At 38.7% G+C, this 23174-nt stretch overlaps 1 protein-coding gene across 3 annotated transcripts in view; it reads right to left on the bottom strand.

Moving 5' to 3' along the window:
• The window catches only part of Nbas (NBAS subunit of NRZ tethering complex), a 298757-nt gene that overhangs the window by 87530 nt on the left and 188053 nt on the right, over positions 1–23174 (bottom strand). For all 3 annotated transcript variants that reach the window (XM_078029643.1, XM_078029644.1, XM_078029645.1), the window contains 4 exons: positions 16719–16795; positions 16197–16334; positions 5728–5957; positions 2044–2154 (listed from right to left, as the gene is read on the bottom strand). In XM_078029643.1, the coding sequence (XP_077885769.1) occupies positions 2044–2154; positions 5728–5957; positions 16197–16334; positions 16719–16795 (556 nt within the window). The remainder of the gene's footprint in view (positions 1–2043; positions 2155–5727; positions 5958–16196; positions 16335–16718; positions 16796–23174) is intronic.

Here is a 23174-nt window from a genome sequence, read left to right as displayed (position 1 = left end):
TCTGGCCAACATACCCTTCAGCACCATTCCTGTTCTCCTCCCATCCTACTGCTCTCCCCTAATTCCTTTTTCTAGCAGCTCTCAACCAGCTACTATGAAGGCCCTCATGGTTGCTTCAAGCCTGCCTCTTTGACCATACACTCCTCTCCAGAGCGCGCGAGCGCGCACACACACACACAGCTTCTGTACCAGCGACATGCAAATAACTCCCAAGCCAGTTCCTCTGCCTCACCTTCCCCTTTGAATTCCAAATCGCTAAGTTCCAACAGCTGACTGCCATTTGGGGGGGGGGGACAGGGGTGTTTCAGTACATATAACTCCCCATTCTCTTCCCTTCTCCACCCTGCTTGACCTCCATAGAGTGCTTCATCTCACTAAATGATGCTACCACCCAAAAGGTGGACCAAGTAAAAAGCTGGGGACGAGAGTGGGTGGGGGGATTGAACATAGGGACAATGAGCTACATCCCCATTTCTTTTTATTTTGAGACAGGTTTTTGCTAAGTCAGCAGTGTTGGCTTCCAACACATGATCCTTCCGTCTCACCTCCAGAGTTGCCAGGATTACATGTGTGTACCACAATGCCCAGCTGGATGATTCTTGATGTCTCCCCTTTCATTTGCCTTTATATCTAATTTATTCTTGTTAATATATTAAGTTCCATCTATTTTACCTTTTAAATATCTCAAACCCACCTTTGCCTCACCTACACTTTTAAAGCCGTACTACTCCAATCTATGGTCACCTGTGGTGCAGACTATTGCTATAATAGTGCCATAAATAGTCTGTATATGTCTATTCTGATTTCCTTCAGATCTTTTCTCAACATAGTCATGAAAGTGATCTTAAAGTGAAAATCTGGTCATACTATCTTCCCGTCCTTCATCCAAATCCTTAAATAGCCTAGTATTTAAATAGCCTACTATTCTTACGAAGAAGTCAACAGCCCTTGCTGACACCTCCATGTTCTTGCTGCATCGTCTGGCTTGTCTCATTTTGTGCCACGATCCCAACTCACTGGGCTTCACCTACCCTGTTCCTCTGCCAGGCTCTCAGACTCATCATGTTCCTCAAAGGGCCTTGGCACTTACCAAACTGTCTACTTAGGAAATGATTCCTTTATCCTTGTAATCAATTCTGACTCAATATTTAGGTCTTAGCTTGTAATAGTCTATTTTGCATTACTATAATGAAATTCCTGAGGCAGGCTATCTTATAAAGAAAAGGTTTACTTAGCTCACAGATCTGGGGTCTCAAGGGTCCACATCTAGCAATGGCTTTCTTGCTGGTGGAGTTCCTAGGCTGCATACAGCATCACATGCAGCACACATGTGCATCTATATCCTTAGGCCCCTCTTTTTTCTTATGTGGCAACCAGATTTAACCATGGGGACTCCATCCAATCTTATCTAATCCTGATCTATTTTTGAAGGTCCCACCCTCTAAACACCATAGCAGGATCCCATTCTCCTATTTACCCACAATGGGTGTTAGATTTCAATACATGAGCACCTGGGGAACTCAAACCATAGCCAGATCATAGCACAACTCAACCCACATCTCCACAGGAAAGCCTTCCCTAACTATGCCAGATCGCATAACTGGGCTCTCTTACATAGTACCTGTTCTGGTTTTAATTTCACATTTGGTTATGTCACTACTTGATTGTTGTCTGTCTCTCACTGTATACCCTATGTTCCAAGACAACCATGCCTGCTTTTGCTCTCCACTGTATACCTACTAACACTGTGAATCACCACTGTATACCTACTAACAATGTGAAGACTTTCAACAGAAACTGCTGAACGAATATATAAACAATCAGTAAAGTATCTAACTCAAGGCTCTTATTACTAAAAAACATGAATTGGGTATTGCTTAACATTGGTATATCAAAAATGTGAAAGGGAGAAAGTACTAGGAAAGTAGTCTATTATAGCTGAGAAGTAAACCTGAAGTTGTACACTGTAACTTCAAGATGTTTTTTCTAATAGACTCTGAAAAGAAAAGCATTGACAAACATTCATATGAACTTCATGCTTACCCACTGTCTGTGAACAGGAACTCCAAATGGGTCATAAAAACTTCCCAACGGGAGATGCTATACCGCTGTGCCAGAGAAAGAGCAATGTTGTAGACATTTTCTTCAAGAGTCCTTTAGAAATGTCCACCATGCACAGGAAAGAGAGAGAAGGAACACGTTACCTTAATCAGCAAAGACAATTTTCATTGGGATTGCTCTCCAGCTGTGAGGGTAGTCACTACAGCCCTTAATAAAAGCCATTTTGTAAGAATTCAGAAAACGACTTCCAAGGAATCTGATTGTTCCTTTTCGACTGAGTACACAGCAATTTACCATGAATTAATCTAGACCAGTAGTTCCCAACTATGAGTAATTCTGTGACCCAGGGAAGATTTAACAATGTCTAGAAATATTTTGATTGTCACAAATGGGGGATGGGAAGAGTGCTATTGGCACCTAGTGGGCAGATGCTAGAGATGCTGTTGAACACCCTACAATACATAGGACAGGCCTACCCATTACCCCGCAAGAAAGAATTATCCAGTCAAAAATGTTAGTAATGCTGAGGTTAAAAAATTCTGATCCAGATTCTAGAGCCTCTGCAAATAGTATATCTCTACAGTGAGGTAGCTCTCTGAGAAGCCATAGTTACTTACTCAATAAGCATGTTTTCTCTGTTGTGACAGGTACTGTGCTGGTTATTTAGGACAAAAATAAACAAGATATTTCTTGAGGAACTCACAGTCTACTAGATGATATGAGATGTGAACTAGTAGTTAAATACCATGGGGATAGAGTTAAAAAAAAAAAGACCACTAAATGCTGTGACAATAGGGATAGGAGAGTAACAAACTTAAGCTGGAGGCTGAAACAAGCATTAACTAAGCAGAGGTGGTCAACAGGAAGGAGAGACAGATGGAACTCTGAGAAATGAAGCGGAAAGGGCTCCTGAAGTTTCTAGGACATGTACCTCATTCAATAGGTAACTGAAAGTAAGTGGAAGGTTGAAACCAAGGAATGACATCACCAGGGTTGAGATTCTCTAGGCATATAAAGAAGTACAAGAAAATGGTCCATGGTGCCCACATTAAGGTCTACTGCAAAACCTCTAATTCCCAGCAGAAATGCAAGATGGAATTCTTGTTGGGCAAGGTATGGCCCAAATCAGCAAAGTACAAATGAAATCTGTTATTAACAACTGCTCAGACTATATTCACCCTAAGTAAACCATGACATATATGTTTTGATTAGCCAGGGGCTGGTAAACATTTTCTGCAAAGAGTCATATAGTAAATATTTCAGCTTTACTGCCATAGTCCCTGTCGCATAGCCTTTTTATTGTTTTGTTTTCCACAAACCTTTAAAAATATGAAAGTCCTTCTTTGCTCATGGGCTATAAAAGAAGAGATCCAGGGTTAGATAAATTTGTCAACCTAGGGATTAGGTCAACTGAAATCTTTTCTTATTTTTTGAGTACCTGTCTCACATGATAGAATGAGAATCTGTTGTGAGTAGGGACCATTATCAATTCTAGGCATATAAAGAAGTACAAGAAAATGGGGGTCGATTTTCCTATTAAGGGGGTCTGGCACATCACCTGGCATTGGGACATACTGTGTTTAAGTACCGGTATTTTTTATCACTTGATAAAGATGGGAGGGAACAAATTGTGTCATATCCTCTTCAAAACCACCCTGTCTGACCCCTGAAAAGGTATTATTGTAGACATGTGTATAATGACTGACTTACAAAAAACAACTGTGAAATAGATACACAACAAGCAAGAAACTAAAGAATGGTCACATTATAATACAAGTGAAGAAAGGAGCAAAACAAGAAATGGGTTTTATAAATCTATATAAGACACTGAAATGCCATCTCTAAAGTCAGAACTGGTAAGGCTGAAAGCCTTAGAAACTTTCACCACCTTAAACAAGCCACCCAAAGACTGCTGTATACTTTTCTAAGCAACTCAAAGTACAGAAGATTCTATACTTATCAAAGGCATGTATTTGTCCTTTGATATATACTTCAAATAGCATAGGCTAATTGAACACTTTAAAAAGTAAATAAAGAACACTAGCAAAATGTAACGACAGAAGGCAAGCCTTACCTTATGAACTTTTATTCTGCATAATAATCCTCTTCTATGAAATCATGAACACAGCATTAAGGATTACAAAATGCCCAAAGGAAAAGCACAGTGAATTTAGAATTAGAAAACCCAGGCTCATCTCCTGCTGTAGGACGCTAAGCAATTCCTTAAAGCTCTCCGATTCTCAAATTCCTCCTCCAAAAAGGAAGCAGACTGAACTATAAGATGTCTTATGTCACTTTCAAATTGGACATTAAATGACTCTGAAATTATGAACTTCCAGGAGGGATAGAGGGGAAGAGAAAAATATTCTATATTTCTCCCCTTAACTGAGAATGGCCGGGGATTGTTCCCACTATTTTTTGAAAATTTCTCCACACCCTGCTTTTTTTTTTTTTAAGATAATCTGGAGTGTCTGATAATGAAATTATCAGAGAATATCAAGGCTACTTTTCCACTTTCTCAAGGATTTAAATGATACCATGAAAACTGACATACCATTACCATAATCAAGACCATTTTTGTTATTTTGAAGGAATTTGCCCTGAGAGATGAATGACCACTAAATGTGGCACAATTTAGCCTTAGTTTCAAGGTTGGAAGCCGAGACTGCACTGCATACCAACTGCCCCTTGAGAATGCAACAGGATGTAGGGAAAGGCCTGTGGTGTCGTGAAGATGCAAAGGCTTTGACACATGACCGATCCAGGGTAAAGTCAGACTAGCAATCTGTACCATCAACTGAAACTAGGGCCAGTTACCTCCTACTCCTAAGCAACATCCACCTCAATGAGGATATGGGACAACATCTGAACTCAAGAGGTTATCTATAAGATATTTAAAGTTTATAAAGCACTTTACGTAGTGCCTTGCCCATAGTAAGCACTTAAGAAGTTGTGATGTTAAAAACAAACTGTCTTAATAACAATAATGTGTGAACATACTTTCCCACCTCCTGACATATAAACACTTCTCATCTGATCTAAACTCCTAAAAAAACAGACATCACTATTAAAACCAAAAGGAATTCCATACCTAGAAAGCAACTCTTACAACTGTCCCTTGAGCTGTACTGTCACCTCATCCAAGGCCTTGCTCTTCTCTTGAAAGGGTTAAGGCACAAAAGGAAAACTGGCAGCTGCTCCTTGCCTCTGACAAAAGAAAACTCATGCCAGGCAGCTTCTCTTAGAGGCCCAGAACCGATAAAGGCATCTGAACCTATGGCACGGGGTCTTCCTTAGCTAGTCAGTCAACTGTCTCTCATATTAACATACTGGAGAAATTAAATTTGCATGTACTTTGAAAAGTGAGGTTCCTGACCAGGAATACTAATTTGGTCATAATCTTGGTATTGGACTATTAAAGTCATGGGAAACTTTATAAAAAAAAATAATCCCACTGCTTACTATTTAAATCTGTGGCTTACAATGTCTGCATTTACTGATCTTTTGGGAAGACACATACATTCCTCATTATGAATGGAAAAAGTGCAGAAAGTCCTGCTAGTATCAACCATTAATGTGAATCTTCGAGGAACTGGAATTAATAGTCTGAATTTTACTTGTGCTCCATTTTAAATTCATCCCTCATAAGACAAAGGTATCACTTACTCTGCCAAGCCAAGGATAGTTTCCCTTTTATACTGGTCATCCGCAGTGAACCTCTGCACATCCACCCCCTTCCGAAGGCCCTGAAGTAGCCGTGCCTGAGTGAAGTCCAGGAGGCGCTCATTGTAGTAGTGTAACTGCTCAGTCAGTGAAACAAGGTCTTCAGGCCAGGCTTCATGTCCATGTCGAGTCACATGCCTGGTGACCGTCTTGATTAGCTCTTTGGGATCGGCCTGAGAAAGGCATGGAAAGATTATATTTTATACACAATTGCATAGGCATGAGCAAGGAAGTAACAAAGGGAAGATAATGAAGTCCACTGGGCAGCCAGGTTGGGCGTTCTTACTATGGTCTTTTAATCAAGGCTCACAAATGCCCTGGAGCTGACTGCAGAGGTGGTTCTTAAACTACTCTGAAGATGACAAAGATAGGACAAAGAACAGAGTCCAGGAACAGGTTTCTGGCTCACAGCCGTATTCTTTCAACTTACAAAGTACCTTCTTGCTTTTACAACTGCCATAAACGTACATCATCTTTTTGCTCTAACCAACTGGTCACTTATAATAATTCATTCTAGAAGAAATTTTCATCATCATTGCCTCTGACTAAAGTTTTGTGGACCACAAGTGTTCTCCACAAGAAAACTGCAGTTCAATAATTCCATTATAAATGGCTGGAGAGCTAAGGAGAAGAGTCTTTTCTCCAGGGATAAGTGAGGGCAGGGGAAAAAACCCCACCCCAGCTCCCAAAGTCAGAATCTCTTCTAGTCATCTAAGAAAGCAGCCAACCAATTTTTACTCTGCTTGATTTGAGGCTCAATGGGATTATTGTTCCATGATTCTTAGTTTCTCTAATAATAATAAAACTATTCAGATAGAACAAACCCAGAATCCAATAACTAACAGGAAAGGAGAATAAGTGATTAAATAGCCACATTTATTTATATTGAAGTTGGTCTGGGGTGTCAACAAAGCAATAGCAACTCAGTCATGATACAAGAATTATTTAACGGGGAGCGTAACAATTGAACAGCATTAACTCAATCACTTTGATTTCTGGGAAGATGTGGTACAATTTTAACATGAGCAAATCAGGGAAAAACAACTTAGAATTTACTTTTGGTTCTCAGAAATGCACTCCTAATTATAGTAAGCTGTCAGTATGTCTAATGTGTGAAAACCATTATTTTGAGCTACAGAGGAAATTTGTCTATATCACCAAACCTAGCCTAACAGTTTTTCTCTTGATCCTATTAAGGAATAATCTGGGAGTGTGGATAAAAACCAATTAAAGAAACCTTGAATTCCAGCAGGTAAATGTGTGTAAAAATCAAGCTTATTATATTTAAATTTTCTCTACCTCTATGCATACTCTGAGTCCTACTTTCAAAAATAACAGGTGAAAAGAGCTTGATTTGAATACTAACCCTATCACAGTAAGACATGGGAACATTTTTCATTCATTTAATAATTTTTGTGCACCTTCTATGTACCAAGTGATAAGCCCCTTTTCTCTAGAAATAGTCTTTTAAGAATCAATATGCAGCAAAATGAAAATAAACCCTTATCTCTTACCATGCACAAAACTCAAATCAAAGTGGATCAAGGACCTAGGAGTTAGACCAGAGACCCTGTGCCTAATAGAGAGAAAAATAGGCCCAAATCTTCATTATGTTGGATTAGGCCCTGACTTCCTTAACAAGACTTCTAAAATGCAAGAAATAAAATTAAGAATAAATGGAATGGACTCAAAATAAAAAGCTTCCTCTCAGCAAAAGAAACAATGAGGTGAAGAGAGTCTACATTTAGGGAGCCAATATTTGTTATATGCACATCAGAGCACTAATATCCAGGATATAAAAAGAACTCAAAAAACTTAACACAAAAAAGCAAACAACCTAATAAATTAATGGGCTAAAAAGCTGAACAGACACTTCTCAGAAGATCATATGATCAACAAATATATGAAAAAATGCTCAACATCTCTAGTAATTAGAGAAATGTAAATCAAAACTACTCTAAGACTTCATCTCATGCCAGTCAAAAATGGCAGTTAACAAGAACATAGACAACAATAAATGTTGGTGAGGATGTGGGAGAAAAGTGGTGGGACTGAATATTGGTGCAACCAATCTGGAAAGCAGTATGGAGATTCCTTAGAAAATTTGGAATGGAACCACCATTTGACTCAACTATTTCACTCCTTGGTCTATACCCAAAAGACTTAAAATCAACTACTATAGTAACTCAGTCACATCAATGTTTATAGCAGCTGAATTCACAATAGCTAAACTGTGGAACCTATCCAGATGCCCATCAATACATGAATGGATAAAGAAACACACACACACACACAAAACGAAATATTACTCAGCATTAAAAGAGAATAAAATTATGGCATTTGCAAGTAAATGGACGAAGTTGGAGAATATCATGCTAAGTAAGCCAATCCTCCCACCTAAAACAAAGGCAGAATGTTCTGATAAATGGATGCTGATCCATAATTGGGGGGGGGCGGGCAGCATAGGAAAAATGGAGGGAGGGGAAGGGAGTGAGCATGGAGGCAGGAAAGATGGTGTATTGAGATGGACATCATTATCCTAGGTATGACTACACATACGGTACGACGCTACATTGTGTACAACCAGAGAAATGAAAAGGGTGCTGCTGCAATTGTGTACAATGAATCAAAATAAATTCTGCTGTCATTCATACCTAATTAAAAGAAATTTTATTAAAAAAAAGGAAAGGGATGGGACCAAAGTACCCAAAGTTCATAAACAAATATAGAAAAAAAAAAAGAAACAAGCAAATAATTGCAAATATCAGAACACAAGTAAGCATGGGGTACTACAGGAATACAGAAGTGTGGGACTTGGGCAAGTGTCTAAGAGTTCTCTTTGTAAGAGGTTAACATGAATGCTGATTACTCAGGTGTCAGTAGTAAAATAGTCAACAGGAATACTAATTCCAGAAAAGGCTAGAATATGTGCTAAGGCCTTCATGGGCAGATAGAGCCGGAAAGAAAGATGAAGTGAATAAACCACATCTAACTGCAATTAGTTAGCTATTTGGGAACCAACTGTCTAACAGTATTTCCAGCGATGGATATAAGCAAAGGGGATCCAATGCCTCCGCTCTTATGGAGACTAGGGCTGACATTAACCTCCTCCTCCCCTTTCCACCTATTGGCTGAACTCTTTGGAGTATCACCCTGAAGCCATCATGGGCACAGTCTCCTCTGTAGTTTTCTGGTACAGGGATGTGGCTCATGGGCCAGCTAGCCCATCCACACCTGCTCTGTATTCCATCATAAGGGGGGTGGTGTACACACTTGGCACTTCAACTCAGTAGTAAGACATCTTATTTCTATTCTTCTTACATTCTCATACAATTTATTATACAAATTCCAAGGCAAAGAGGAGAGCAAAGCTACAAAATGGCAGCACTCAGCAATAATAAGCATAATTATTGCTACTAATATTTATGCAGCTCTCATCCAGAAAGAAAGTTTTGAGTCTCCACATAAAACCTGCACATTCATATGTGACAAAAAGGATGGATGAAATCTCCTTTTGCCAATAAAGAAAATGTCAGGGTATGGTGAAATAAGCAGACATGCAGAAGCCAGCAGACGAGTGACCTTGTGCAAGTTACTTAACAACTATGAACTGGCAGTAATAACACAGCTTTCAGGGTTGTGAGGACATATAATATATATGCTCCTATATATTTTAGGAATCAAGTCTGGCAAGATGTAGGCAATTTGAAAAAAAAAAGAAGAGAATGATGGAACTTACTAAGAGGCATTTAACACACACACTCACACAAGCACTGTCTTTAATTATACCTCTATTATATAATTTACATTGCCTTCTCTTAACATTAGAGCATCTGGAGAGCAGAGACCATGTTTACTTCATAAATTCACTTTTCCAGAACACAGTGTTGTGCATGCACCAGGTAGATGGTGAAGTTGGGCAAGCGCTCTACCGCTGAGCCATAACCCCAGCCCCTGAGCTGGCTTTTAAGTCAGTAGTTCTAGTTCATATTCCCATACATAGCTCCCTCACTGAATAGAGGCAATTTGGAATTAGTTCTTATCTGCTTCCTCGCCTATAAAAGAATATCAGTAAACACACCCTCCTTGTGGTTCGCTGGAAGGCAATAATAAAGAACCCTGCTCCCCACTATTCTATGAAAATAAACTGGACTCAGCTTACTCTCAAGGAATTACAAACCACTGATTCACAACAATGTACACATAAGCAATTCACAGAAGACATCTGAATACAAGCTCATTACAGAACCACAAGCCAAGAGTCCTGGGAACTCCAAGGAGGGAGCAATTGATTCCTTCTCCATCTTCTGGTGCTCAGTTTCCTCAGATGGAAAAAGACGAGCTTCACCAAATGATCATCTAAGACTAAAATCCTATGAACGTAACAAGAATTCAATCATAAAAATAAAATAAACCCTTGTAAATCCCTCCAGGTGTGGAAACGAAGAAGCTCTACATCTCTCATTTATTCCTCCACTAATATTCAGAACAGATTTGTTGAAAAATATAATTTTTCAGACCCGCAAATTATATCCAAAAGATTCCCCCAGTTTAAACTTTAATCTCTTCTCCTTCACTTAAGTAGAAACTGTCTAGCTCCTCTATGAGTAATTTTTATTTCATAGACTTTGTAAAAATTTATTCACTATCCCCAAGAAATATTTAAGAACAAAAATCTAATATTTCAATGGAACAGTCCTAATGGTAAATATACATGTATTGAGCCTTGGTTATTACCAAGAACCTCTTAAGACAGTTGTCTCTTAATATCATCTCTGTTTGAAAGACCTATCTATATGTTCTTCTCTAAGTAGAAGAACACTATTTTAGAATCATGAACAAGAAAAGCACTTTCAATTACCTGTCTGATATGCTTTCCTTTTGAGATTATCTTATGGAGGTGAACAGGGTTATTCCTTTAATTTTCTGACTGCAGGCTTCCAATGGCTGACAATTTATGGATTAATAAGTATTTTTTAAGTGCATAGGAAGATTTTCAGGTACTTCAATTTACGGTGTAAAATAATACTAAGGAGAAAAGATAGTTTCTCACCAAGGCTTCTAAGGAAAAGTAAAATTAGGTATGAGGGGAATCAAAGAATTGGAAGCAAAGGCCTTGATTACTCGTATTTCCCTCCTAAGCATCTAGTTTTCCACTTCTAGAGTTCTCATAAGAAATAAGACTGGGTGGATAAGCACGTAGTAAGTCCTAGCTACCTCCGGCAGTTATTATTGCCACAACCTCTTTCTATCTCTTCCTCAAGGAATTTAGTTATGATTGCTTCAAACATTCAATCCAAATTTTACTAAAAATTTCCCCCCTGAGCTTGTATCACCACTTTTCTTAAAATAATTCAAGAATGCCCTCTTAACCCAGTACTTCAGCTCACACATCCATGCACTACCCAAGTGCACAGCATCTCAAGCTTCTGAAGCATTCCATAAGCTTCTCACTCAACCCTCACAGCAACCAGCAGTGAGAGAGGAACAACTGGTCCTATTTCCCCAGATACCCAGTCTGCAATTGAGGCACCTACAGCTGTAGTCTTGCAGCTGGCTCCTTGGCCTCCTGTCACTGCTTTCACACCAACTGACCAGGTCTCCACTAGTGTTCTACTTGGCCTCATACTGGCCATCACTCAAGGGTCTCTGGTGTATAGAATACATTTAAACTTCTGTTCCTCTTGTTCTCGCCCAAGACAATGACATGATTCATAAGATGCTAATTCCTAAGTATGAAAGTTCTAGCCCATGAGAAGATTGTGAAGGACTGCATAGGTAGCTTTGAAATATTCAGTATTCACAATGATATTGCAAAACTTCACAGTAAAGACTAATAGCATAAAAACCATCAGGAATTTAAAAAGTGTGAAGAGTTAGATTAGTTTATTCCCCCCCCAAAAAAATATCTGGCAATGCAGTTCTTCAGGATTTTGAATAAAATTTATTTATTTAAAGAATATGGTCAAATCGCTGTAAAAACAAAATATACATAAAGATTCATGACAACATAATGCTCAATGACTTGGTAATATCTTTTCATGAAGTTTTATTCAGGTGGTACATTTCCGCTTTAGGACTGTTATTTTGCTTGAGATAATTTTCTACTTAGTATTTTCAATTAGTAACTTAAAAAAACACATTTTAGAAATAGTCTACCATAAAGCTTTGAATTTCATCACTGCTGTGTTTGCTTCCCTAGCCTGTAAACTAAAAAATTTGTTTCCATTTTCATCTTTTGAAAACTTAAAGACTTAAAAGAATGCTAGAAAGATTGTATTTGAAGATACATTTATAATAACTATAAAGGTGAGCTGTAAGTGAAAAAAAGATTAAGGTATAGTACAATATGCATGGTTTACTCATTCATCTAAAAATAGTTGTGTAAATATGTATAGCCAAAAAATGTTTTTTAATAGATACAAAAGAGAAATACTAACTATTGTATATCATTTTAACCACTTGCATTTTTTGGTCATGTGCGTATCATTTCTTTAATATAAAAATAAGTTAATTAGGGCAAAGGTTAGTAGAGAAAATGAATTCCTACTGACCATTTGCCAATCATCATCATACAAAACCACAAAGAAAAATGCAGGTGAGGTGCACTGCCCCAATGATCCTCTCACAAAGCTGCCAAGTTCCAAGGCCTCTGAGGTTGGCTCAGGACACTGCTGCCCTGCATGATGCCCAGACCTTGTACCAGAACTCCTGCACATTCTATCAACCTCAGTTAGCATCCTCACAGCACATAACGGCAGGGATGGAAAGAGAAAATGTGAAAAGACTGGAATGAGAAACAAGCTGAACTGACAACTGAGTGAAAGCTAAGCTCCACTGGGTGTTATTATGTGTAGGCAACAAATTGAAACCACTTTGATTTCAATTTCCAAGATGATTCATCAGGAGTTTGTCATATTTAATTCAAAACTCAGCAGTGCAGTTTTATGCAGAGGAAGATGCTGAAAAGACTCAAATAATGAGGCATTAGGCAGTCAACAGAAAACTCTTGTGTTCTTCAAACATCCAGCTATTATACCTACCTGTACTTCCTTTCAACCCTAGAGGTTCAGGACTCAAAACCACAAATCTGAAAGCTTAAAGAGCTTCCTGACACACTCAGTTGATATGATTCCTGAAGTTATTCACTTGCCAATTAATGGTCACTTTTTAACTACAGTGTCCTGGGGACCCAGAGGGCAGTGGTATTCCTACACTCAAATAAGGTAAGATGCACATCAATTTTAATATCCCAAAAGAACTACTTGCCTGGGGCACATGCAAAGAGCAGAGGGGGGGAAAAGGCCAGTGTCTGTGGTGGAGGCAGGGAAGGCAGCACCTGTGGGCTGACTCATCCATATAGAGTGTGGAAGAAGCGGGTAGCTTGCAGTACAGGTTGTATATGCATGCACAGAGGCACACAGAAGAATTTAAATTCAGAAATAAAAGTTCTGAACAGCTAAACATAGGCTTCAAAAGAGGTTGCATCAGGAAAGCACCTGGAAGGGCAAGGCAGAGCCAGCCAGTTCACTGAGGATCTTATCTGTCACTTACAGGAGCTGAGGTTTTACCTCCAGACTCAGATCTACCCATGAAAATATCCTGCTGGAAATCGCCCACACACTAGCGTGCCAGAGAGATCACTCAGCTCCACAAAAAGAGACGCTGCCTCCTTTGCCACAAAGCCAGAGTGGTAGCACATCCAAGCTACAGGTGGGAAAGCCTGGAGTCAGAGCTCTCAATGACAGGACAGTGCTTTCCACCAGAGCACCCAGGGAAGTCGCCACAGTTTTCTGAATCACCGTCTCCAGAGAAGATTCCTTTTCTGTAAAATGGGATTGCTCAAAGACTCAAAGACCAGAATGAATGTGGGAAAAAAAAAAAAAAAGAGCCAAGTACCTCTTCAGGGTTAGTTTTGTATTTATACTGTCCATTGGCAACTCCCACAAACTTGCTCTTGAACTAACTGTTGCTGTCACAGCCCTGACATCTTTCTTGGCCAGAGAGAAGGGCCCCCACATAGCCATTGACAAAGGCTGACCACAGTCTGCATGTATATCACTTTTCTCCAGGGTCAGGCAAGTCCTCTATGCCTTGAATTTTATATAGTAAAATTTAAACATCAACTCAAATACCTTACAAGAAATAGTACGTATGACAGAAAAGTGACACTTCTGTGCCTTTGGTCCTGCTTGTTCCTGTCTGGAATGCTCTTCCTTCAGGTATCTGCACAGTATTGCTTATGTCCCCTTTTCTTTAGTCAAAGTCATCTTCTCAACTGAGGCCTTTCTGGACCCTATTTAAATAGTATTTTTCGCACATGCACATCCCAGCTTCTTCTACTTCACTTTGCTTTTGTTTTAGTACCTATTTGATTTACCTCTTCTGTTTATGATGCCTTTAGAATGTAATTCCTAAAAGGGGGAGGGCTCACTATGCTTCGTTCCCTCTTGCTTCTTCCAGAACACTTCCTGGCACACAGCAGTCACAAGATAAAAATTTGATGAATACACAATATGTAAATTCAATTATCTTGTATGTGCTGTAGAATTACCTATGAATTTTCAGTCACCTATCCAGTAAACATTTCTATTTATATTCCAGGTCCTGCTCTATGCATTGGGAAACCCAATAAAGACAGACAAACGCTATCCTCAAATAGCTCATTATCCAGTGAGATAAAAAGGAAAAACTCAAAAAGTAGCATACATGTGCCAAGACAGAGGCAAGTACAAGGCAGTGCCAAAGCACACGGAGTCCCCTCACCCTGGGAGTACTGAAGAAAGCTACACTGGTCAGGCACCTACCAACTAGCCTAGCAAAGGCATTGTGGGAAAAGTACTTTGGGCAGAGAGTACAACTAGCCTGAAGACAGGAAAACGAAGGAAGAACACAAAGTGATGTGTAAGAGGCAGACATAAGTTTAGGTAAAGAAATGAGACTGAATTGGGGTGAGGACATGAGGTAGAGAGATGAAAAGAAATGGAGAGGCACTAACTCTCCTCACTCTTAACACATCTTTCTAGAAATTTTTGCGTATCTTCTTGCTGCCACTCTAATCCACAGCTCCTATCACTCCTTTACATGCACAGACAGTGAGTGCCGAGGTCACCGAGGTCAGGCACCAAGCCAGGAGGAGAGGGTGGCAAGTACAAGATGCTCTAGGAGATCAACAATCTAGCTGACTGGTGTTCTTTCGATTCTCTATATTCAAGAAAGATACAGCAAGCACCATGCACAAAGTAGTAGCATTATATAAATGACATAAATTGGAATGAAAGAGAAAGACCTCATTTCAGCACATGCTCTCCACTGAGATAATTCAATCATATATGTTTTGAGAACCTGACCTTCTGGGGGGAAAAAAAAAATCAAGTTTGCAAGTGAAATAAGTAACTGAACAAAGTAGCAGCAGCTATTAAAACAAAAATCAAATTCCCCAAATAAAGTCATACATCAACTGAGTAAAAGAAGAAAACATTCCTATTTCCTGGCCAAACACAATCATAATAATAAAACTATGCCTAAGACCACTGCACACCAAATGATGACAGTGTCCTTGGGAGACTAAACTGTGGTGGGTGGTACACCGGCTGTCCCTCTTCTCTTAAATAAAAACTGATTCAAAAGGAATGTGTTCAGACACTTGGAGTAAGAGTTCTTAGATTTGTTCCGGATGACTGAGGCAGGTAAGTTATTGTCTGCTTTAGGTCAAGAAAGGAGAATCTTCCCTCAATAAAATCTGGATCGTAGACTGTGTATCTAGTGGATTTGAAAGTTTACTCATCTGGTCTTTAAGTACTGATTTTCTTAAAATAATCCAATATAAAAAGTAGATCATTTCCTAATGCTGATCTTTAAAACTTATCTATACAAGGAAACTTGGATGGCTATAACTTCCCATAAGCATCTGTTAAAACTTTTCTATCTACAAAAGAAGGTACATATATCTTGAGTCATAGTTAGATACTTCTGCTCAGAAATTGACAATTTTTTTTTTTGGAATAATCATGTTTCAACATTCTATCTATACAATTACTATTGTCATACCTCTGGCTTTAAAATAAATGAAAGTACAATATGGCTCAAAATATTACATGGCCTACTTTGTTAGATAGCCATCTTCCTTTGAAACAGTGAATTAAAAAGCCAATTCTTCATTTAGCCTCTCCTAATTAAGCAACTTAGAAAATAAATGAAAGAAAAGTTAGGGAAAAGAATTGGTATTCATAATAAATATCAGAAGCTCTACCTCTTACTGATACCTGGAAAAGCAACTGTGTCTAACAGAAAAGGCAAGGCCTGTCTGCCACTTGGAAGCATTTGGGATACAAAGGGAAAAAAACATGTTTTGACTATTCTAGGAATGCTTGAACTTTCTCATCAATAACATGGAAAACATGAGGACTCACCCTGTACAGCGGATGGCACTTGTCCCTGAAACATGGAGCCAGGCGGGCATAGATCTGCAGGCTGTAGTAATAGGCTGCCAGCTGGAGAGACAATGCCGAGTGGGACTGCTTTTCAAAGCACCTGTTAGCATCTAACACCTAGGAAGAGACAAGATATAATTAACTCAGTTGAAAGAAAATTAAAGAGATCATTTAAATTGTTCCATTTCTAGTCACTGCCCTGGATTTTGATAAAGTTCTTATCCCACCAACTCCAACTGCTGGGCAACCTAACGTGATGATATGAAAACTCAGAAGGTACTATGAAGCAGATCCCATGCATGCAAAAGTGTATTAAAATATCAACACTTAAGCTACATTGTAGGATTCACTGTCTGGATACTGTCTAGGGTCCTTTCAGCACCTAAGAAACACCAGAAGGAAATGGCATATTTATAAACGATTTTACTGATAAAAATCCCCATTACAGATTTTCTGTTTACTCACTTTTAAGTACTTCTTTAATGGAAAAGGCAGGCTTACCTGTGGTAAGGCAAGGAGGTATGCAAGAGCCAAGGTCATATCATTTGGCAAAGCATCACTTGCCAGCTGCAAAAGAACTAAATGCAGAGGGAAAAAAAATGTATGATTGAGCTTGAGGATCCATAAGACATCCATAGTCACTAAGTGTCATGGTTTGAGCCCTAGTGATTGCAACAGATACTTAGTTTAGGAGGACTCTTTAAGACCTTTTATGAAAATCTATTCAGCACCATCTAAACAGATCACATAAAACCATTAGATAGCCAGGTACAGTAGTGCACATTTGTAATCCCAGCAGCTCGGGAGGGTGAGGCAAGAGGATTGCAAGTTCAAAGCCAGCTCAGCCAAAGAGGCACTAAGCAACTCAAGTGAGACTCTGTCTCTAAACAAAATACAAAATAGGGCTGGGGATGTGGCTCAGTAGCCAAGTGCTCCCGAGTTCAAACCCCCAGTGGGAAGGGGAGGGGGAAACACTGAATAGTAATCTTGCCTAACTGGAAACAAGTATGCCATCGGTCATTTAAACACCCAGAAATCCTGTCAGAGTGACTGTTGCATTCTAAGTGTAAAGATGCCAGTAAGCTTGTCGGTAAAGACCCAGGCCATGCTGTATGATCATGTACATTAAAGACAGCTACTATGTAGGGTTATGATATGAGTACAGTGCAGTTAAACAGCTCTGAGAATACAAATGATTACTATAACATGATTTTGTTCCTTCCAACAACACTTCTCTTCACACTCCACAAAAAGAACACCAGTCTTGTGCTTTGCGTACGAGTTTGTTGGTGTGGACTTTCCCTACCTGCTTATCATTTGGGTATAACTACAGGTAAAAATTTCAATACTGGAAATATTTACATAAAAAATTACAGTGGCCCTATAAAATATATGAGCATAGCATTTTAGAATTGTTAAAGCTAATCTAGATCTTAAAGTTAATCTAGACAAAATTTGATGATTTAAACAATAATTAGATTATGTAACAAGAATTTGCTTTGTATCTGTGCAATTCTTTCCCAAACCCATAACTCCAGTCTAATCATGAGAAGAAAATCAGTCAAAGCCAGATTGAGGCAAAATTCTTACAGGATGCCTGGCTGGTTTTCCTTGAGACTACTGAAGGCATGAAAAACAAAACTGAAAAGCTGTCATAGAACAAAGGCAACTGGGGAGATGAGACAAAGAAATGCAGTGTAGTTCCCTGGATTGACTCCTGGAGCAGAAACAGGACATTAATGGAAAAACTTATGAAATCCAAAGAAGGGTGGCTCCAAGCACTCACTGAAGGCTTTTGTTCCCTCTGAAACCCTCTGTACCCAGGACTGTGGTACTCCTGCATGGAGGGGAGCAGGTTGCCTTCCTTCCCTTTCCAAACTTTCCCAACTCATTTCTCTCCCAAAGCACCTAGTTATGACTCCACATCAGCGGGCAATGCAGTGTGCCAAGCCTTCCCCACCACTGCCACTCCCTTCATCCTTGAGCTCCCTTTTTACTGATAGAATTTTTCTTTGAAAAAAAAAAAAGTGTCACCAAACAATAACTCTGTAACTGTATCCCATAAGATAAATGAAAGAAAGAGCAATTGCAACAAAAGCATTCCAACAATCTTCTCTCAAGAGCCTGACAGCAGGACTACTCAACCTATTTCACTTAGTTTTTTTTTCCCACTTCCATCTTAATATTATTTAGATATTTTCCTTCTTCAAGCATAAAAACAGCCAGTTTTCAAAAAGTATATCTGAACCCATTTATCCAAATTAGGACCATCTCTTCAAAGGAGTCCCTATTTCAGGTAGCTGTTCTCCAGCTTCTACCGAACCTTCTTTCTCAGAGTTGTGGTTAGACCCAATCTCAGACCCACCTGGGAAATTAAGTTCCATTACTGACAATGTATTCGTCACATCTTTTCTATTATCACATCAACTCAATTTTTCTACAAATTTTAATGTGTCCATGGCAGTTTCTGAAAACCAAAGCACCCTCAAGGGATAGTCTGAAAAATATGCTACAGAAACAACAAATTTCAAAATAAAACAACACAATGAAAAACAAAAGCAACACCCCCCCCCCGAAAAAAAAAAAAAGCAATGAAATAATGATGACACAGTCAGAATAAATGTTTACAGGAGTTATTCTTAAAGGGAAGACTCCAAATACCTAAATTCCAACAAGTTTACAGTTATACTACATCACAACTACACTCACAAAATGGTCAAAAATATTCTTAAGTATATATAAATGAATACAAAGTTTACAGCAAGCTAAGGAAGACAGGAAGAAAATTTCCAGGAGCTCAAACTCCTGACAAAAATCACCCTCAGAGAGCTGCCTAAAAAAGTCACTGTCACCAAGCAGTGAAGATACAAATGTGTGTTCCCAGTCAATAACACCCATACAGACGTCATACACACCACTGTGTGAATCATGCCTTTCACTTTTCTATTTTATGATGCTTTGACCTGGAGAAGGTAATCCTGGAGGAAGTGCCCCCTCAGGGCTAATTGCTAGAGAGAATAAATAACTCTTCTGTGAGCAGTTTTGACATGGAAATCACTCTGAACCCTCCTCTAGGTATTGTTTTATATTCCAGGCAGCAATAATCTGTCCTAACACCAGTAAACCAGCTAGGAAACTACCCCTGTAAGCTTAGAGATGCCCAAATCAGCCATTCCGTCCAATCAAACTTGCCCAAGCTCGTCTAGCAGGCTAAACCCATTCCCTCCATGAAAACCACAATTGAGGCTTTCTGCATGCTTTCCCCTGGCTCCTTCTGCCTTTGACCCACACGGGCAGTATCCCTGTAGGATGCTCTTTTAAGGTCTTCAGGGAATAGTCCAAGAAGGGCAATAGCAAGGTCAAATGGTGGTTCCATTCCCAGCTTTCCCTGGAATCTCCAAACTGCTTTCCAAATTGGCCGCACCAATTTGCAGTCCCACCAGCAAGTACAAGTGTACCCTTTTCTCTGCATCCTCGCCAGCACTTGTTGTTTGACTTCATAGTGGCTGCCAATCTTACTGGAGTGAGATGGTATCTTAGGGTGGTTTTGATTTGCATTTCTCTGACTGCTAGAGATGGTGAGCATTTTTTCATGTACTTGTTGATTGATTGTATATCCTCCTCTGAGAAGTGTCTGTTCAGGTCCTTGGCCCATTTGTTGATTGGGTTATTTGTTATCTTATTGTCTAATTTTTTGAGTTCTCTGTATACTCTGGATATTAGGGCTCTATCTGAAGTGTGAGGAGTAAAAATTTGTTCCCAGGATGTAGGGAGAAAAAACTTTGCTGAGAAAAAACTTTTTAGTTTAAGTAAGTCCCATTTGTTGATTCTTGTTATTAACTCTTGTGCTATGGGTGTCCTATTAAGGAATTTGGAGCCCGACCCCACAATATGTAGATCAGAGCCAACTTTTTCTTCTATCAGACGCAGAGTCTCTGATTTGATATCAAGCTCCTTGATCCATTTTGAGTTAACTTTTGTGCATGGCGAGAGAAAGAGATTCAGTTTCATTTTGTTGCATATGGATTTCCAATTTTCCCAACACCATTTGTTGAAGATGCTATTCTTCCTCCATTGCATGCTTTTAGCCCCTTTATCAAATATAAGATAGTTGTAACTTTGTCGATTAGTCTCTGTGTCCTCTATTCTATACCATTGGTCCACCCACCTGTTTTGGTACCAGTACCATGCTGTTTTTGTCACTATTGCTCTGTAATATAGTTTGAAATCTGGTATCGCTATACCGCCTGATTCATGCTTCCTGCTTAGAATTGCTTTTGCTATTCTGGGTCTTATTTTTCCATATGAATTTCATGATTGCTTTATCTATTTCTACAAGAAATGCCATTGGGATTTTGATTGGCATTGCATTAAACCTATAGAGAACTTTTGGTAATATCACCATTTTGATAATGTTAGTTCTGCCTATCCATGAACAGGGTATATTTTTCCATCTTCTAAGATCTTCTACTTCTCTCTTTAGGGTTCTGTAGTTTTCATTGTATAAGTCTTTCACCTCTTTTGTTAGGTTGATTCCCAAGTATTTTATTTTTTTGGAGGATATTGTGAATGGAGTGTTTTTACTCATTTCCGTTTCAGAAGTTTTGTCGCTGATATACAGAAATGCCTTTGATTTATGCGTGTTGATTTTATATCCTGCCACTTTGCTGAATTCATTTACTAGTTCTAGTAGTTTGTTTGTAGACCCTTTTGGGTCTTCTAGGTATAGAATCATGTCATCTGCAAATAGTGATAATTTAAGTTCTTCTTTTCCTATTTTTATGCCTTTAATTTCTTTCGTCTGTCTAATTGCTCTGGCCAGTGTTTCGAGAACTATATTGAATAGAAGTGGTGATAGAGGGCATCCCTGTCTTGTTCCAGATTTTAGAGGGAATGCCTTCAACTTTTGTCCATTCAGAATGATGCTAGCCTGAGGCTTAGCATAGATAGCTTTTACAATGTTGAGGTAAGTTCCTGTTATCCCTAGTTTTTCTAATGTTTTGAACATAAAGGGATGCTATACTTTGTCGAATGCTTTCTCTGCGTCTATTGAGATGATCATATGGTTCTTATCTTTAAGTCTACTGATGTGGTGAATAACATTTATTGATTTCCGTATATTGAACCATCCTTGCATCCCAGGGATGAATCCTACTTGATCATGGTGCACAATTTTTTTGAGGTGTTTTTGTATTCTATTCGCCAGAATTTTATTGAGGATTTTTCCATCTAGGTTCATTAGAGATATTTGTCTGTAGTTTTCTTTCTTTGAGGTGTCTTTGTCTGGTTTCGGAATCAGGGTGATGTTGGCCTCATAGAATGAATTTGGAAGAGCTCCCTCTTTTTCTATTTCCTGAAATAACTTGAAAAGTATTGGTATTAATTCTTCTTTAAAGGTATTATAAAACTCCGCTGTATATTTTACAATACCTGGGCTTTTCTTGGTTGGTAGGCTTTTGATGGCTTCTTCAATTTCATCCATTGATATTGGTCTGTTCAAATTGTGTGTATCCTCCTGATTCAGTCTGGGCAAATCATATGACTTAAGAAATTTATCAATGTCTCCATTATCTTCTATTTTATTGGAATATAGGTTTTCAAAATAACTTCTAATTGTCTTCTGTATTTCTGTAGCATCTGTTGTGATATTGCCTTTTTCATCCCGTATGTTAGTAATTTGAGTTCTCTCTCTTCTTCTCTTCGTTAGCATGGCTAAAGGTCTGTCGATCTTATTTATTTTTTCGAAGAACCAACTTTTAGTTTTGTTAATTTTTTCAATAGTTTCTTTTGTTTCAATTTCATTGATTTCCGCTCTGATTTTAATTATTTCTTGCCTTCTGCTACATTTGCTGTTTTGCTCTTCCTTTTCTAGGGCTTTGAGATGAAGTGTGAGCTCATTTTTTGGTGGTTTTTTCTTTTGAGGAATGACCACCAGGCAATGAATTTTCCTCTTAAAACTGCTTTCATCGTGTCCCATAGATTCCGATATGTTGTGTCTATATTTTAATTTATCTCTAAGAATTTTTGATTTCCTCCTTTATGTCTTCTGTAACCCATTGATGATTCAGTAACATATTGTTCATTTTCCATGTGATGTAGGATTTTTCCTTCCTTCTTTTGTCATTGATTTCCAGTTTCATTCCATTATGATCACATAAAATGCATGGTATTATCTCCACCCCTTTATATTTACTGAGGGTTGCCCTATGGCATAATATATGGTCTGTTTTTGAGAAGGATCCATGTGCTACTGAGAAAAAAGTATATCCATTTGATGATGGTTGATATATTCTATATATGTCAGTTAAGTCTAGGTTATTGATTGTGGTATTGAGTTCTATAGTTTCTTTATTTCACTTTTGTTTGGAGGATCTGTCCAATGGTGACAGAGGTGTGTTGAAGTCACCCATAATTATTGTGTTGTGGTCTATTTGATTCTTGAACCTGAGAATTTGTTTTATGAATGTCGCAGCACCATTATTTGGTGCATAAATATTGATAATTGTTATGTCTTGTTGGTGAATGGTTCCTTTTAACAGTATATAATGTCCTTTATCCCTTTTGATTAACTTAGTCTTGAAGTCAATTTTATTCTATGAGGATGGCCACCCCTGCTTGCTTACGAGGACCGTGTGCATGGTATATTTTTTCCCATCCTTTCACCTTCAGCCTGTGTATGTCTTTTCCAATCAGATGTGTCTCCTGGAGGCAGCATATTGTTGGATTTGTTTTTTTAATCCATGATACCAGACTATGTCGCTTTATTGGAGAGTTTAAGCCATTGAGTTACTGTTGATATATGGTTTGTACTTCCAGCCATGCTTGATTATTTATCCTTTTGTCTAAAAAATTTGGTTTGTTTCTCCATGATTATCTTTCCCCTCGCCCTCTGTCTTTACTGAGGCACTTCCCACTGATGGTTTTGGTTATTGATTTTCATTTCTTCCTCGTGTAGTG

Source organism: Ictidomys tridecemlineatus, chromosome 12, assembly GCF_052094955.1.
Source record: "Ictidomys tridecemlineatus isolate mIctTri1 chromosome 12, mIctTri1.hap1, whole genome shotgun sequence".
In the NCBI taxonomy this organism is placed as follows: Eukaryota; Metazoa; Chordata; class Mammalia; order Rodentia; family Sciuridae; genus Ictidomys; species Ictidomys tridecemlineatus.
The sequence above is the reverse complement of the archived record's forward strand: the minus strand, read 5'-3'. Positions and strand labels throughout refer to the sequence as shown.